The 14772-nt window shown below is 36.9% G+C and overlaps 1 protein-coding gene across 8 annotated transcripts in view; it reads left to right on the forward strand.

The window, feature by feature from the left end:
* The first annotated feature begins 2139 nt into the window (after positions 1-2139).
* The window catches only part of LOC148844480 (uncharacterized), a 62958-nt gene continuing 50325 nt past the window's right edge, over positions 2140-14772 (forward strand). For 2 of the 8 annotated variants that reach the window (XM_088954688.1, XM_088954691.1), the window contains exons 1-2: positions 2230-2609; positions 2737-2868. In XM_088954688.1, the coding sequence (XP_088810814.1) occupies positions 2517-2609; positions 2737-2868 (225 nt within the window). In that variant the 5' untranslated portion in view covers positions 2230-2516. Of the gene's footprint in view, positions 2610-2736; positions 2869-2940; positions 3179-14772 lie in introns of all 8 variants that reach the window. The other 6 variants (XM_088954690.1, XM_088954694.1, XM_088954693.1 and 3 more) reach the window with 6 other exon arrangements.

The following is a 14772-nucleotide window of genomic DNA, read 5'->3' on the forward strand; positions in this document are numbered from 1 at the left end:
TATGTATGAATAAACAGGGGATCCTCCTCATCTTCATCGACTCCAAAACCCAAAATTCAGATATTGGTTCCTATTTTCACTTAAAAATAAAGGAACAAAACTCATATGATTTACCATATTTTCTTTTTAATCTGTTTGTAGGTTGCATATATCACTTCGCTAGTAAGAAAGAAATGTGAGAAATCATTTCCTTATAAGGAGAAACATTAATAGAGCATATAAGTTGGAATCCGATAATAGTTCTTGCCTTCTTGGTACAACAACAAAGAACTATTTTGTAAGATGAAAGCTAACAAGAGAGCACCTGTGTGCCCCTGCAATAAATCATAAAGCACTTGTAATTTGGAATTTAGAAATCTAGAAACAGAGTAAGAGAGAAATGACACTCAATTGCTTTCACTTGTTTCATTCATTTGTTTGGTTATGCCATTTACTTCTTTCACCATGTGATAGATCGGAATATCTGAAGCCAATTGTTTTCCTTGGTATCTATTAGATTTAGAAGAGCCACCTCTGGTTGCTTCTTTGTGATCTCAACAACTAGGGCTGAATATCGATGGTTGTAGCATATTTGGTTGAAGAAGAGAGGAGAAGTGGGATCTAATGCAGGAGATAAATGAAAAAAAGTAATAATGGAAGTAGGTTGGGTGCTTAAATCAAAACTAAAATAAATTTGGAGTCCTACTGGCGTTAACTCTAAACTCCTTTAGTTTGAAATATTAAGTGGGACCAATGACGTGTTTGATTGTTATTGGAGGGGGCATGAATCTTTCTGTCCCTGGGGGATAGACGATCCGACCTCAAATTTCTTTAGGCAAAATTTTTTTGAAAACTTGAAGCACAATGGGGATGGCAGTTTTACCCACAAAACCGGGTCCCCAATTCGACCCGCCCCGAAAGGGGTGAATTTCCCCGATCACAAATGCACATGGGTTGGGTTTGGGGAATTTTCTTTTGTCTCGGACCGGGGACGGGTGGGGATGGGGTCTGCTTATAAATCCCCGAACCCGCCCGACCCTGGTTGTAAATTACAAACATACTCTTTTATATATAATATGTAAAGTTATTAGGTTAGAGTTAGAACTTGCCGCTTGTTTCTCTTAACACTTTAACAATGATTATTCACTCTTCGTCTTCCTTCAACCTTCGCATATAGAGATTATTGAGTCACTGAGTCTGCCTGCCAACTAGAGAGGAACCACCAACTGCTAGGCGTCACTACTACCGTGGTGCAAAAGAACTTTCAACCGCTGGGCGTTGCACGGCCGTAGTGATTCAATCTTCAGTCTTCGTCTTCGAGATTTCTCACATTCTCAGTTTGGCAGTCTTCCTTTCATAGTGATTATTCACTCTTCGTCTTCCTTCAACCTTCGCATATATAGATCACTGAGAGTCACTGAGTCTGCCTACCAACTAGAGATAAGAGGAACCACTGGGCGTTGCTGCCGCCGTCGCCATAGCACAGAGGAACCGCCAACTGCCGGGCGTTGCACAACAGTCTTCATTGGATCTCACTCTTCATTGGTTGCGGGGTGGGTAAATGTCGGGGATTCCCCATCCCTGACGGGACCGGGGATGGGGGCTGAATCTTTACCCCGATACCAGGGACAAGGCAGGAACAAATTAGGGGATTTTTGCTACGGGGCGGGGATGGGGAGATTCTACTCAGCAAATGTTAGGTTACTCTTGCATCGTTTTCAGAGTAAAAGATCCCATAATTAATTAAATTTCTTATTAATGGTTGGTACAATAACGGAATTGGGCTCAGTAAGATCGAACAGATATTTAGGCTCACTTTGAAAGTAGTACAAATACAAATATGTACAGCGCAAATATAGGTTTAGAAATACAAAATATAAGGTTTTATAATGTACATATTTGTTTTTGCACTCTTTAGACTCGGTTTGGAAGGAGTACAAATGCAAATTTGTTGAGTGGAAAGCCTTATATTTTGTATGTATTTAATTTGATGGGATATTTTTAAGAATTATTGGATTTGGATTGATAATTTAAGAAAAACAATTTATTAAGAGGAAAGGGAAATGAAAAGAAAATATAGAAAGTTTTGATGGGTATTTTGATAATTTAACGTATTTTGTTATCTCGCTTAAAAGCTAGGGGTCTTTGTCTAACAGATAAGGAGGTTTTTGTTGAAAAAAAAGTTAGTGTTTTTGTCATTATTCATTAACACCATAGTAAAGAGGGTCTTTCTAATTTACAAAAAAAGGATTTTTCGTGTGATGGTCTGGACGTGAAGCCAAGGCAGGGTCTCAGGCCGCAGCGGAGTGCTAAACTCCTTTGAGATAACCATCCTTGACATGACCATCAGGTTCGTCACTGCAAAAGAGTAGTCGTAGTTCCGTACATTCTCTCTCTGCACCTGCAATAGCGTAAGGAAATAAAACCTAGAAAAATAAATCTGTAACTCCGATCAATTTGCAACCCCAGAGACATCGATTCCTGTAGTGTTGAATGATCGGATTTTCTCGTTTCTTATTTTGTTTGTCAAGTTTACCATGGGAGCCAGTCGAAAACTTCAGGGTGAGATCGATCGAGTTCTGAAGAAGGTCCAAGAAGGCGTTGATGTCTTCGACAGCATCTGGAACAAGGTATTTTTTCTGAGAGGCTGAGACACAATCATTTTATAATTGGCTTCATTTCGATGATCGTCCAGCACACTTCCATCTCTAACTCCTACTATGCTTTTATTTCTATTAATTATTGTTATTCTTTTAGGTTTACGACACGGATAATGCGAACCAGAAAGAGAAATTCGAGGCGGATTTGAAGAAAGAAATCAAGAAACTGCAGAGATACCGAGACCAGATCAAGACATGGATACAATCGAGCGAGATAAAGGATAAGAAGGTTAGATTTTGACACATTTTTTTTTCTCCTTTCCTTTATATAGCATTTTGAAATTCAAATTAATGAATGCAGTTGGATGGGAATGAAAACACATACATAATGGATGCAACAATGCTTGGCCAACACTTACTCATTGCATTTATCGTCAAAAAAGATGGAGCCTTACACCCTAGATGTTTCGTGGTATTTAGTTAGGTTGGGATGCTTTACACGGTGAATCAAAAGTTTTGTCCTTACGAGTAGCGAATAAAGGACGTGATCACTCATGCTCTCCCCACCAAAAAAAAAAAAACTCTGAAAGGCAATTAAGGTATGCCAATCGTGGTTGTCCTTTGTGTTAGTGCAATGGATATTAGTTATAGGATGCACCTGTTTGTTCTTGAAATTATATATTGTGTCAAGAACCAATGATTGTATGAGGAACATTTTCTGTGGACAAGATGGAGAGATCTCAGAGCTTTGAGGAGGCTACACAATGGGGGAAGGCCATGAAAGTGGAGGCTAAAGACTTCATTTTCGAGGAAATAAGAATCAGAGGGTGTCACACCATGAAGATAAGGGAATCTAAGAAGGCTATAGTGCTGGTGGAAGGCTTAGAGATGGTAGAATGGTTTAAGGATTTTTTGAGTGAAGCAGCAACAAAAGGAAAACAATGCTGTTGGAAGGAAAATCACATAAAGTCAGGTAGAAGATATGTAGTGGAAAGTAAACAGAATGCAATAGGGTTGTTCATCTCCCTAGCAGAGTTCTTTGATAAAGAAGGAAACAAATGGTCTGCTTTCCTGCCGGCAAAAACAGCCAAGGGTGGCAAGGAGTGATTAAGATCTTGGCTGCATTCATGGGTTGAAGAAGTCTACAGATGGAGAAAAAGGAAACTGCAGAAGAAGATAAGGGATTGCTTGCTGAAAAATCAGCAAGCAATGGAAGGTGAGAGTCTTACCCTAGGCTTTATAGCCATGGCAAACAGCAACAGTAACCCGTTATTGAATGTAAACTTCAGTAAAGATCACTGGATTAAAATGTTAGTGGTTGAAGCTAAGAATCTGATTAAGGATTGGAGGATGTTTGCTGATATCTTGGTTTGCAAGTTGGGATTGAGGAAGACATTTATATTAACTCCCTTTGACAGTACGAACGCAGTATTGGATCCTCTTGAAAACTTGGTGGAAGTTTAGGCTTTAAGCATTCAAAAGGACAAGGGATCCTTTACTTTGTATAAATGGTCTCTTTCTTCTAATTCAAAATCTTATGCCGGTGAAGATGGAGTGATAGTCAGGCTGATTGTGTTGCCTTTCCATCTTTGGAAACATGATGTAGCTGTCTCCATTGCTGCATTATGTGGAGCTAGTCTTGTTGGGGAGTTTTGGGGAGACTTGTGCTCTGCTGCCTTGTAGTTGAATGGAGTTAAACCAGAGGACATTCCAAGGAAGATTACTATTTGAGTTGAAGGATTGTGTTTACAGGTGTGGCTAGTTTCCTCCATTGAAGCTTCTCTGTGGTTAGAGGCTAGATAGGAAGAAGATGAGTCGGTAGAAGCTGAAGCTCTACTTGGCAGTCTAGGATTGGAGAATCAGAGGAAGATGGAATGATTTACTAAAATGGACAAGCACAAGTTCGACCATCCAAAAAATATGGGTAGAAAAGATGGTCAAATATGTGAGATACAAGGTAAGGGTCAAACAACAGAAAGATCCTTTGCTCAAGTGCTAGTGTCTTGCGCCAAAGATTCGAATGAGTTAAACCATTCGACCACAAAAGAAAAAACAGGATTGACTAAGGAAGTTGAGCCGACTCTTGAGAGGGTTGAGCCATTGGGTCAACCCAAAGGGGTTGTTCTTTAAAAACTCGCGTGACTAGGCGTTCGTTTGATGCTAGGCCTAATGTGTCGAATGGGCCTTTTCAATTAGGAAAGCTCATCACTGGGCCTACTAAAATTGGTCCATTTATTAAAAAGTCACATGTTCCCCTAAAGCCGCACGTGACTGAGGTTGGCCCGATGATAGACGATGCTGTTTGTCTAGCACCTTTCCTATCGAGCTCCTCCAAGGCCGCAAAGATGTGGAACCAGAGAACCGACTCGTTACAGTGCGCTCCCTCTAAGAAAATCTCTCGTCCATCCCAAGACTGTCATAACCCTAGGTCTACTCGACGTAGAGATCTTGAGAACCTTGAAGAGAATTTGTCATCAGAAGCTGAGGGCGACTTAGATTCTGACTTTGAAGACATTGTTAGCACTGAAAGCTGGAATCTACAAGCCGCAAAAGATTTGTTGGAAGATGAGAGTTTAAATGTAGCTATTCTTTTCCTAGAAAAGGAAGCTTTTGCATCAGAAGGCTCTGGAAATGAGGAACGTAAGAGCGTGGATGTTGAGGTTGAATAATCAAGGACTTAATAATTGTTGTGTCACATAAGGGTAAGGTGAACCTAGCAGGAACTATAGATGATGATTAGGGTACAACTACTCTGGCAAGTGACAACCAAATCCTTTCCAGAAAATCAACTTTTAAAGACGTTCAATTTGGAGGAGCAGGAACCATCTCTGTAGGTTTATAAAGAGGCACACACATAGGATAACCTAGTAAAGGCTTCTTTGGACACACGGGTTGACAAAGTGTTGATTGAACTAAGTACACGTCCATAACTAAATCAGCTAGAGGGAATGGTCTTTGTCCAGAATTCTATTTTTGATACCCCAACACAAGTCGTAGCCCATTCATCTCCTGCCAGGCCAGGTATGTTTGTCCATTCGGGGTTTGATACTAGCTTGGGTTCTATGCTTGAAGTAGGTACCTCGACCCAATTGGACAGAACAATTGGAGGTGAGGGAGTGGAGGTGGAGGGGGTTGAATTTGAAATAGAGGAAGGAAGTTCTTTATTGAGAAAAAAGATAGGTGGAGGAACTAGAGAGCATTTGGGAGCAAATCTGTGTCTTGCCAGAAGAGTATAAGCAGAAAGAAGATCAATTGCAGGCAACACCAAAAAAGTCAGAAGGCATAGAGACCACTCGTAGTGAGAAGAAAGGCTGAGGAAAAGTCAAGATTGCAGGAGAAGAACCATTTAATACAAGCAAGAAGAAAAAGAAAAGATCAAAAGTAGAAAGACTACTCTTAGACATTGAAGGGGATTTAAAATTCAGTGGAAGAGGAGAGAGGAGGAAGGCTCCTAAGTGAAGGACAGAGGGTGTTTGGAGGGTGTCATTCTACAACTGTGTTGATGAAGATCATTACTTTGAATGTGAGAGGTCTAGGAGGCGTGAAGAAAAGAAGGTTGATAAAGGATTTGTCAAGGAGGGAAAGGCCTGGCATTATATTGATACATGAAATCAAACTAACATATCTAGATAGAAGATGGATTAGAAGTGTGTCGAAGGCAAGAGGTGTGAATTGGTGCTCAACTCCCTCTCAGGGAGCCTCTGGGGGTATTGTTACTCTTTGGAGAGAGGATGTGGTAGAATCATTACAGGAACTGATAGGTAGTTTTTTTGTCTCTTTAAAGTTAAGGATGGTGGAGGGTGGTTTTACTTGGGTGTTAACCAATGTGTATGGGCCGAATAATTATAGAGAGAAATGAATTGTGGGAAGAGCTGAAGGGCTGAAGAGCTTCATGGGATTTATGGGTTATGGGAGGGTCCTTGGTGCTTGGGTGGAGAATTCAATGTAATAAGGTTCCTAAATGAGTCAAACAATCCTCAACAACCTATCACAACTAGCACAAGGAGGTTCAATGACTTTATCAATATTTGTGATCTAAAGGAATTTCCTTTGCTACAGGCCAACTTTACTTGGTCCAACTTCCAAGAGAATCCGTCTTGCTCAAAATTAGACAAGTTCCTTTAAAATGAAAGCTGGGAAGCACACTAGAGGGGTTTGGTGGCTAAAGCTTTGCCTAGAGTTACCTCATACCATTGCCCTATAGCGTTAGGTCAAGAAACTTTTGGGTTTGGACCTAGACCTTTTAGGTTTGAAAACATGTGGCTATTGGCTAACACACCTGGACTTATGCCTAAGGTTGAGGAATGATGGAGAGAAGAAATTAAGGGTGTGAAGTGGAAAGGGGTGAGGTTCCATAAGAAATTAAAAAGTTTGAGATCTAATTTAGAAGATTGGAATAGGGAGGAGTTAGGTAGATTGGAAGAGCTAAAGCTAAGTTGTCAACCCAAATTGAGGATCTAGATTCAAAGGAGTATCAAATGATCATGACTGTACAACAAATGCCTTTGCAGATGCTTTGGCAAAGTAGGGTGTAGGAAGGGTTCATTTGTACTGGCCTATATTGTGAGCTTGTTGTTGCTTTATTGGGAGGGTTAAGCCTTTTTAACTCTCTCTGATTGTTGTACTGTTGTTCATATATTAATTTAATGAAAGTCTGTTATTGATAAAAGAAATGATCATGAGTGTACAAGAAAGAGAATTGAGATGGAAGTTGAAGAAAGAACTAGAAGAAGCCTTCTTGAGGGAAGAAATCTCTTGGAGGCAAAAATCTATGCATAAGTGGATCAAGGAAGGGGATAGGAATACCAAGTTTTTTCATGCTTTGGCCAATGGGAGGAGAAACAATTTTGTGGCTAAGCTTGAGGTTGAAGGAGTGGAAATTGATTCCCAAGAGGAGATAACCAACTGTTTTGCAGCCTACTTCAAATCCATTCTGAGTAGACCTTTGGGGAGTCGGGTGAGAGTGGAGGATCTAGAATGGCCAAGTTTATCTACCTTAGAGATGGGTTGGCTGGAAAGGAACTTTGAAGAGGAGGAGGTAAGACAAACTGTTTTCTCTATGGATAGATCCAAGGCACTTGGACATGATGGATTCACTATGGCCTTTTATCAGACTATTGGGACATTATTAAAGAAGAGACTTGTTTGAGGTTTTTAGGGAGTTTGAAAACAACCATTGTTATTAGTCATGAGGTCAATGCTACTTTCTTAGCTGCAAAACATCCTAAAGATTTTAGGCCGATTAGTTTGGTGACCAACATCTATAAGATTGTGGAAAAAGTGCTATCGTTGAGACTCAAAAAGGTTCTTCTCCCTCTCATTGCTAAAGCTCAAGGAGCCTTTGTACAAGGTAGACAAATTATAGATCGGATCTTTAAAGCAAATGAATGTGTGAAGGAGATGAGGAGATCAGGCAATGAAGGCTTCGTCTGTAAGTTGGATATTGAGAAGGCCTATGACTTGGTGGACTAGAATTTTTTTGTTAGAAGTGTTAAGAAGATTTGGATTTGGGGACAAGTGGTGTAGTTGGGTGAAAGGCTGTATTACCTCTTGTCATTTTTCAGTTCTAGTTAATGGAGGGGTTGAGGATTTTTTCCCAAACATGTAGAGGGCTAAGACCATGGTTTCAAATGTCGCCAAATGTCGCTAATGTTGCCCGACATATGTCAATGTCGAGGCTCACCGACATGAAAATGATGGTAATATAAAAATTACATTATGTCGGTCGACATTTCCTATATTTCGGAAATGTCGACCAAATCGGCCCAAATAACCAAAAAAAATATAGTTTTTCCTATTAATGTCAACAGGATGTCGACTAATGTACATTAAAAATATAATATATTAGTATATTATATCAATATAATACAATATATTAATATAGATTATTCCATTAATATTTCTATTTAATATTTCAAATAGAATACTTATAAAAAGAATTAACAAAATATAAAAACAAAAGAATAAATTAATTACTTTATAATATAAAACATAAAATATTTTTCAAGTAATAAATATTAACTAGTTAGTATTTTTTAGAATATTTATTAGAATCAGAAAATGTTTATTAAATTTTATAATAAACCATATTCTACATTTAATATAAAAAATCAGAATAAATTTAATAAATTTTATACTAAATCATAGTTTATTATAAATTTAGTATTAAAAATCATAATAAATTCATTAAGTTTTATAAGAAATCAGAATTTATCATAATCTTAATACTACAAAAAGGAGAATCAGTTTACTAAATTTACAATAAAACATAATGTATTATAACTTTAATATTTAAAAAATCAGAATAAATGTATTTCTATTTACTAGTGTGAAATAAACATATTAGAATTTATAATAAATCAGAACTAAAAATAAGAAAAGAAAATATCAGATAACCTTGTAAAAACATCAAAATGCATAATAAATCAGTAAGTCGTCATTTACTAATTTGTTATTGATCTTAGTTTCTTAGCTTTATGTAATGGTCGGGAATAAGATAATAGTCTAGAAATATGTACTAATGCTTCTTTTATCATTTTACAAAATATCTTTGCATATTTCCACATATTTCATAATATTTATACAATGTCTGTAATTTTTACAATATTTCCATTCGACATTTCTGACATATGTCCTATATTTTGGTAAGCGACATTTCCATTTCCATCGACATTTTAAACCTTTTCTAAGATAAAGTGATCCATTCTCACCTTTCTTGTTCACACTTGTGGCAAATTTGTTTAGCATGATGGTTTCTAAAGCAGACAGGGAGGAGCTAACAAGAGGTTGGAGGATAGGTAGAAATAATGTCCCAATGACCCACCTTTAGTTTGCAGATGATGTTATCATTTTCTGTGAGGGGAGAGATTTAGGGAGAGTGAGAAACCTAAAAAATCTTATAAAATCCTTTGAGTTTGTTGCCAACTTGTCAGTCAACCTTGATAAAAGCTGCATGGTGGGAATTAACTTGGAGGATGGGGAGACATAGGCTATTGCAGTAGAGTGTTCCATGTCATCTTGGCCTTTAACCTACTTGGGGCATCCTCTAGGTGCTAACCCAAGAGAAAGTCGATTTTGGTATCCAATTGTGTAAAAGTTTGATATGAGGTTGGCGACTTGGAAGAAGAGTTACATTTCTTTAGGGGGTAAAGTGACCTTGATTGGGCTGCACTTGCTAGTCTGCTGATTTATTTTCTTTCAATATTCAAGATACCCTCAACGGAAGCTAAGAAACTAGAAAAAGGTGACGAGGGATTTTTTGTGGGAGCCAAGGGAAGTGAAGAAAGATCATTTGATTAGGTGGGAGATGGTTAGTAGAAGTAAGGAAGAAGGGGAGGGTTAGGACTAGGTAACTTATTTCTTAAGAATGAAGCTCTGTTAGGGAAGTGGTTATGGAGATGGCCTTTGGAGAGAGAGAGAGAGAGATTGTGGCACAAGGTGGTGACTAGCATTCATAGCTGTTCGGAGAATGGATGGGATGCTAGGGTATCTTGACAGGCAACTCTTGCAACACCGTGGAAGGCTATACATGGGATCATTCCCCATTTTCTCAGTTTGGTTAGGTATGATGTCTACTTTGGAAATGATGTTCTTTTTTGGGAAGACCTTTGGGTGGGAAACCAACCCCTTAAAGACCCGTTTCCATCCATTTACTCTCTTTCCCGTTACAAGAAAGAGCTGATTTCCAAGTTTACCTCTTCCTCGGCCTCTCCATTGGCCTTGAACTAGGATTTTGGTTTTCGAAGAGGGTTAAGTGATGATGAATATGCTTGTGTCTTAGAATTATTGTCATCACCATGGTTTCAAATGTTGCCAAATGTCGCCTGACATATGTCGATGTCGAGGCTCACCGACATGAAAATGGATGGTAATTTAAAAATTACATTATGTCGGTCGACATTTCCTATATTTCAGAAATGTCGACAAAAATCGGTCCAAATAACAAAAAAAAAATACAGTTTTTCCTATTATGTCGACATGATGTCGACTAATGATCATTAAAAATGTAATATATTAGTATATTATATTTTTTTATTGATATATTAGTATATTATATTAATATAATACAGTATATTAATATAGATTATTCCATTAATAATTTCTATTTAATATTTCAAATAAATTATTTATAAAAAAGAATTAACAAATATAAAAACAAAAGAATAAATTAATTACTTTATAATATAAAACATAAAATATTTTTTCAAGTAATAAAATATTAACTAGTTAGTATTTTTAAAGTATTTATTAAAATCAGAAAATGTTTATTAAATTTTATAATAAATCATATTCTACATTTAATATAAAAAATATAATAAATTTAATAAATTTAATAAATTTAATAAATTTTATACTAAATCATAATTTATTATAAATTTAGTATTAAAAATCATAATAAATTCATTAAGTTTTATAAAATGTTTATTAAATTTTATAATAAATCATATTCTACATTTAATATAAAAAATATAATAAATTTAATAAATTTAATAAATTTAATAAATTTTATACTAAATCATAATTTATTATAAATTTAGTATTAAAAATCATAATAAATTCATTAAGTTTTATAAGAAATCAGAATTTATCATAATCTTAATACTACAAAAAGGAGAACCAGTTTATCAAATTTATAATAAAACATAATGTATTATAACTTTAATATTTAAAATATCAGGATAAATGTATTTCTATTTACTAGTGTGAAGCAAATATATTAGAATTTATAATAAACCAGAATTAAAAATAAGAAAAGAAAATATCAGATAACCTTATAAAAACATCAAAATGCATAATATTTCAGTAAATCATCATTTACTAATTTGTTATTGATCTTAGTTTCTTAGCTTTATATAATGGTTGGGAATAAGATAATAGTCTAGAAATATGTATTAATGCTTCTTTTATCATTTTACAAAATATCTTTGCATATTTCCACATATTTTATAATATTTCCACAATGTCTCTAATTTTTACAATATTTTACCTCGACATTTCCGACATATGTCCTATATTTTGGTAAGCGACATTTGCATCAACATCGACATTTTAAACCTTGGTCATCACTTGAGTCTGCTTCTTTGGATCCCCCCAATTCTGATTTAAGAACTTGGACCCCTAACCCAAAAGGCATTTTTACTTGCTCCTCTTTTTTCAAATCCCTTTGCTCTTCTCCTGCACCCCAGGCTTTCCCAGTTAAAGAAGTCTGTACTAGACCCATTCCCCCAAAGGTTGCTGTTTTCTGTTGGGAAGTGCACTATGGTATGATTAATACCTGCAAAGGAAGAGACCAAACTGGTGTGTCCTTTGTAAAGCTTAGAGTGAGGACCGTTACCACTTACTGATCTCTTGTTCCTTTGTGGCAGCTTTATGGAATTGGATTTTTGGGATGTAGTGTATGTGGAACCTGCCATCTAATATTAGCTTGGTGTTTAGTCTGTCCACCTTTGTGTGACACACAAAGAGAGGGAGAATTATGTGGAAGTGTGTTAGAACATTAATCTTGTGGGCTGTTTGGGAAGAAAGAAACATTAGAATCTTTTCTAAAAAGGAAAGAAGCATATCAGACGTTAAGGACTGTGTTTTGACAAGGGCAATTCAGTGGCTGAGAACTTTAGACCTGTTTGGTAGCTATTCCTTTGATGACCCTTGGAGGAGCTGGTTAGTAGTGGTTAATACTTCTACTAGGAAGAATAGACTTTTGGTACAATGGATGCCACCTGGGGAGGAGTTTTTTAAGCTGAATTTTGATGGTAGTAGTAGAGGTAACCCTGGACCTCCTTCGGGTATAGGAGTTCTAAGAAATAAAGATAGTATTATCATATCCTTATATTCAGGCCCTGTGGGCCTGGGAGATTTCATAAGGGATGAATTGCTTGCTGCTGTACAAGGAATCCAGCTCGCAAACCAACTAGGGGTAGAGTATTTGCTTATTGAAGGGGACTCTCAGGTGGTGGTGGGATGGTTGCTGAATCCAGACTCTGTGATTTGGGGCTACAGAAATTTCCTTAAAAAAGTCAAATGCCTAACAAGAAATATGACAGTTAGAGTCTAGTGGGTAAGCAGATCAGCAAACTCGATGGCTGATTCACTTGCTAAACAGGGGGTCTCTTGGGATTCTTTATTTTGGGCTACCTTGTAAATTGTAATTATGCTCATCTGATTTTGTAATGCTGTGATCAATCTTAAAGGAAAGGTTGCATCTCATGCCTCTCCTTGGGTTGCCTGTAACACTTATTTACTCGATTAATAAAATGCTTACTCATTTATCAAAAAAGATTGCCTTTAGGCAAATAATAAATCAAATATTTATTACCAATAGTCTGTAAATTTGATGTAGAGAAAGCTGCTGATTTCGTTGTTCCTCTTTTTGGAGGCTGTATTGAAAAAGAGGGTTTTGGGCATACATGAAAAAGTGGATTGGAGAGTGCAATTTTACTTCTCAGTTTATGGTGTTGGTGATTGGAAAAAAGGTCTTAGATGGGGGACTCCTCATCTCTTTTTTTTTTTATTCACATTAGTGATGGTAACTATGGTGGATGTATTTAGGAGGCTATTTTAGAGACTGAATGAGATGGGAGTGTTCGAAGGCATTAGGGTTAAATATAACTTTATAAGAGCATATAGGTTTTTCACTTACAGTTTGATGACCTAATCATATTTTGCGAAGATGGTGAGGATCAAGAGGCCAGAGATATTGGAACTCTGATTGGATGTTTTTGGAGGATTTCTAGGCTCGTGATTAAGCTGTGAGAGTAGCATTGTGGGGATCAAGCTAAAATAGGATGCACCATTAAGTTATTCTGGTGTGGTAGGCTGTTCCATATCAAGTTGGCCTTTTAATTACTTTAGCCTTCTTCTAGGTGGTAACCTTTGATTGAGTGCCAAGGTAGATTGGTGGATAGAAACTTTGTTGTTTTGAAAGTGGTTGTGGAGATTCTCATTGGATTTGGATAAACTGTTGCGGTTTGTGATTACACCACTCATTATATTTAATTAAGATGGATGGGATATAGGGTGTTAGTAAATTGAACAATGTTCTCTTCTCCTTGGAAAGCAATGAAATGCAATTTATCCATAGGAAGGAACCCTATGAGGGGTAACAAGATTAGATATTGGGAAATATCTAATCTAAGGTTAGTTAGAATTTTGGATTTAGATGTGGATTGAGATATTGAGAACCTTACAAGGTTATTATTTTACTTGATTTCTTGATGGGGTATTCCTTGACCCTGTGACGAGGATAGTAGAGTTTGATCCATTGGTAGGGTTGCAAACAGATTGAACTGAATTCGGATAGGGGTATATCTGAATTCGATTTGAACTTGGTGGATCTAAAAATTCCTATATTCAAATTTGATTTGATTCAATAGTCAAATATCCAATTCAAATTCAGTTCAATAATTAAAAGAAAAGGATAAACAATCTTAAGACAAAACCAATCCCAAATGGGAAAAAACAAAATCCAACACATGCCAACAGACCAACACCCTAAATGAACTGACCATGATCAGAAGCTCCCTACTTCTTCTTGCTTGGCCCGACCCCAAATAGCCCACCTTTTAATCTAGTGAAAACTTTGGACACCATAAGAGAGAAGTTATGGTCTGAGGTGATAGCTAGTATTCATGAGTGCTTGGAGAAACAGTGAGATACTGGTGTGTCTCGTTGGGCTACTTTGACTACTCCTTGGAAATCGATTCACAATATCCTTCCCCAATTTCTTAACTTTGTCAGGTATGATACTTGTTCAGGGAACTCTGTTTTGTTTTGGAGAGATGTTTGGGTGGGTTCTTCAGCCCTCAAGGACCTTTTCCTTTCATTCTGTTCCTTTTCCTTGTTTAAGCATAAAGTTGTCTCCCACTTTCTTCCCTCCCCCCTTTCCCCTCTGTCCTTGAATTGGGATTTTGGTTTCTGTGTGGGTTTAAGGGATGCTGAACTTGGTATTTTTACAAAACTTCTTCGTGTCCTAGATAGTGTTTATTTGGATCCCCTAAAAGCCAAACAAAAGAATTTGGTCTCCCCATTCCTAAAGGTTTCTTTACTTGTGCCTCCTTCTTTAAGGCCCTTTGTTCTCCCTCTGCTCAGTTTTTTTCCAGTTAAGGAGTTATGGACTAGGCCTTTTCCCCCTGAAATTACTTTGTTCTGCTGGAAGTATGAAAATTTCAGAGCAACAGAGGGATGAGCTTTGGTG

Source organism: Nelumbo lutea, chromosome 7 (assembly GCF_056320005.1).
Source record: "Nelumbo lutea isolate HS-2025 chromosome 7, American lotus-T2T, whole genome shotgun sequence".
Lineage (NCBI taxonomy): Eukaryota > Viridiplantae > Streptophyta > Magnoliopsida > Proteales > Nelumbonaceae > Nelumbo > Nelumbo lutea.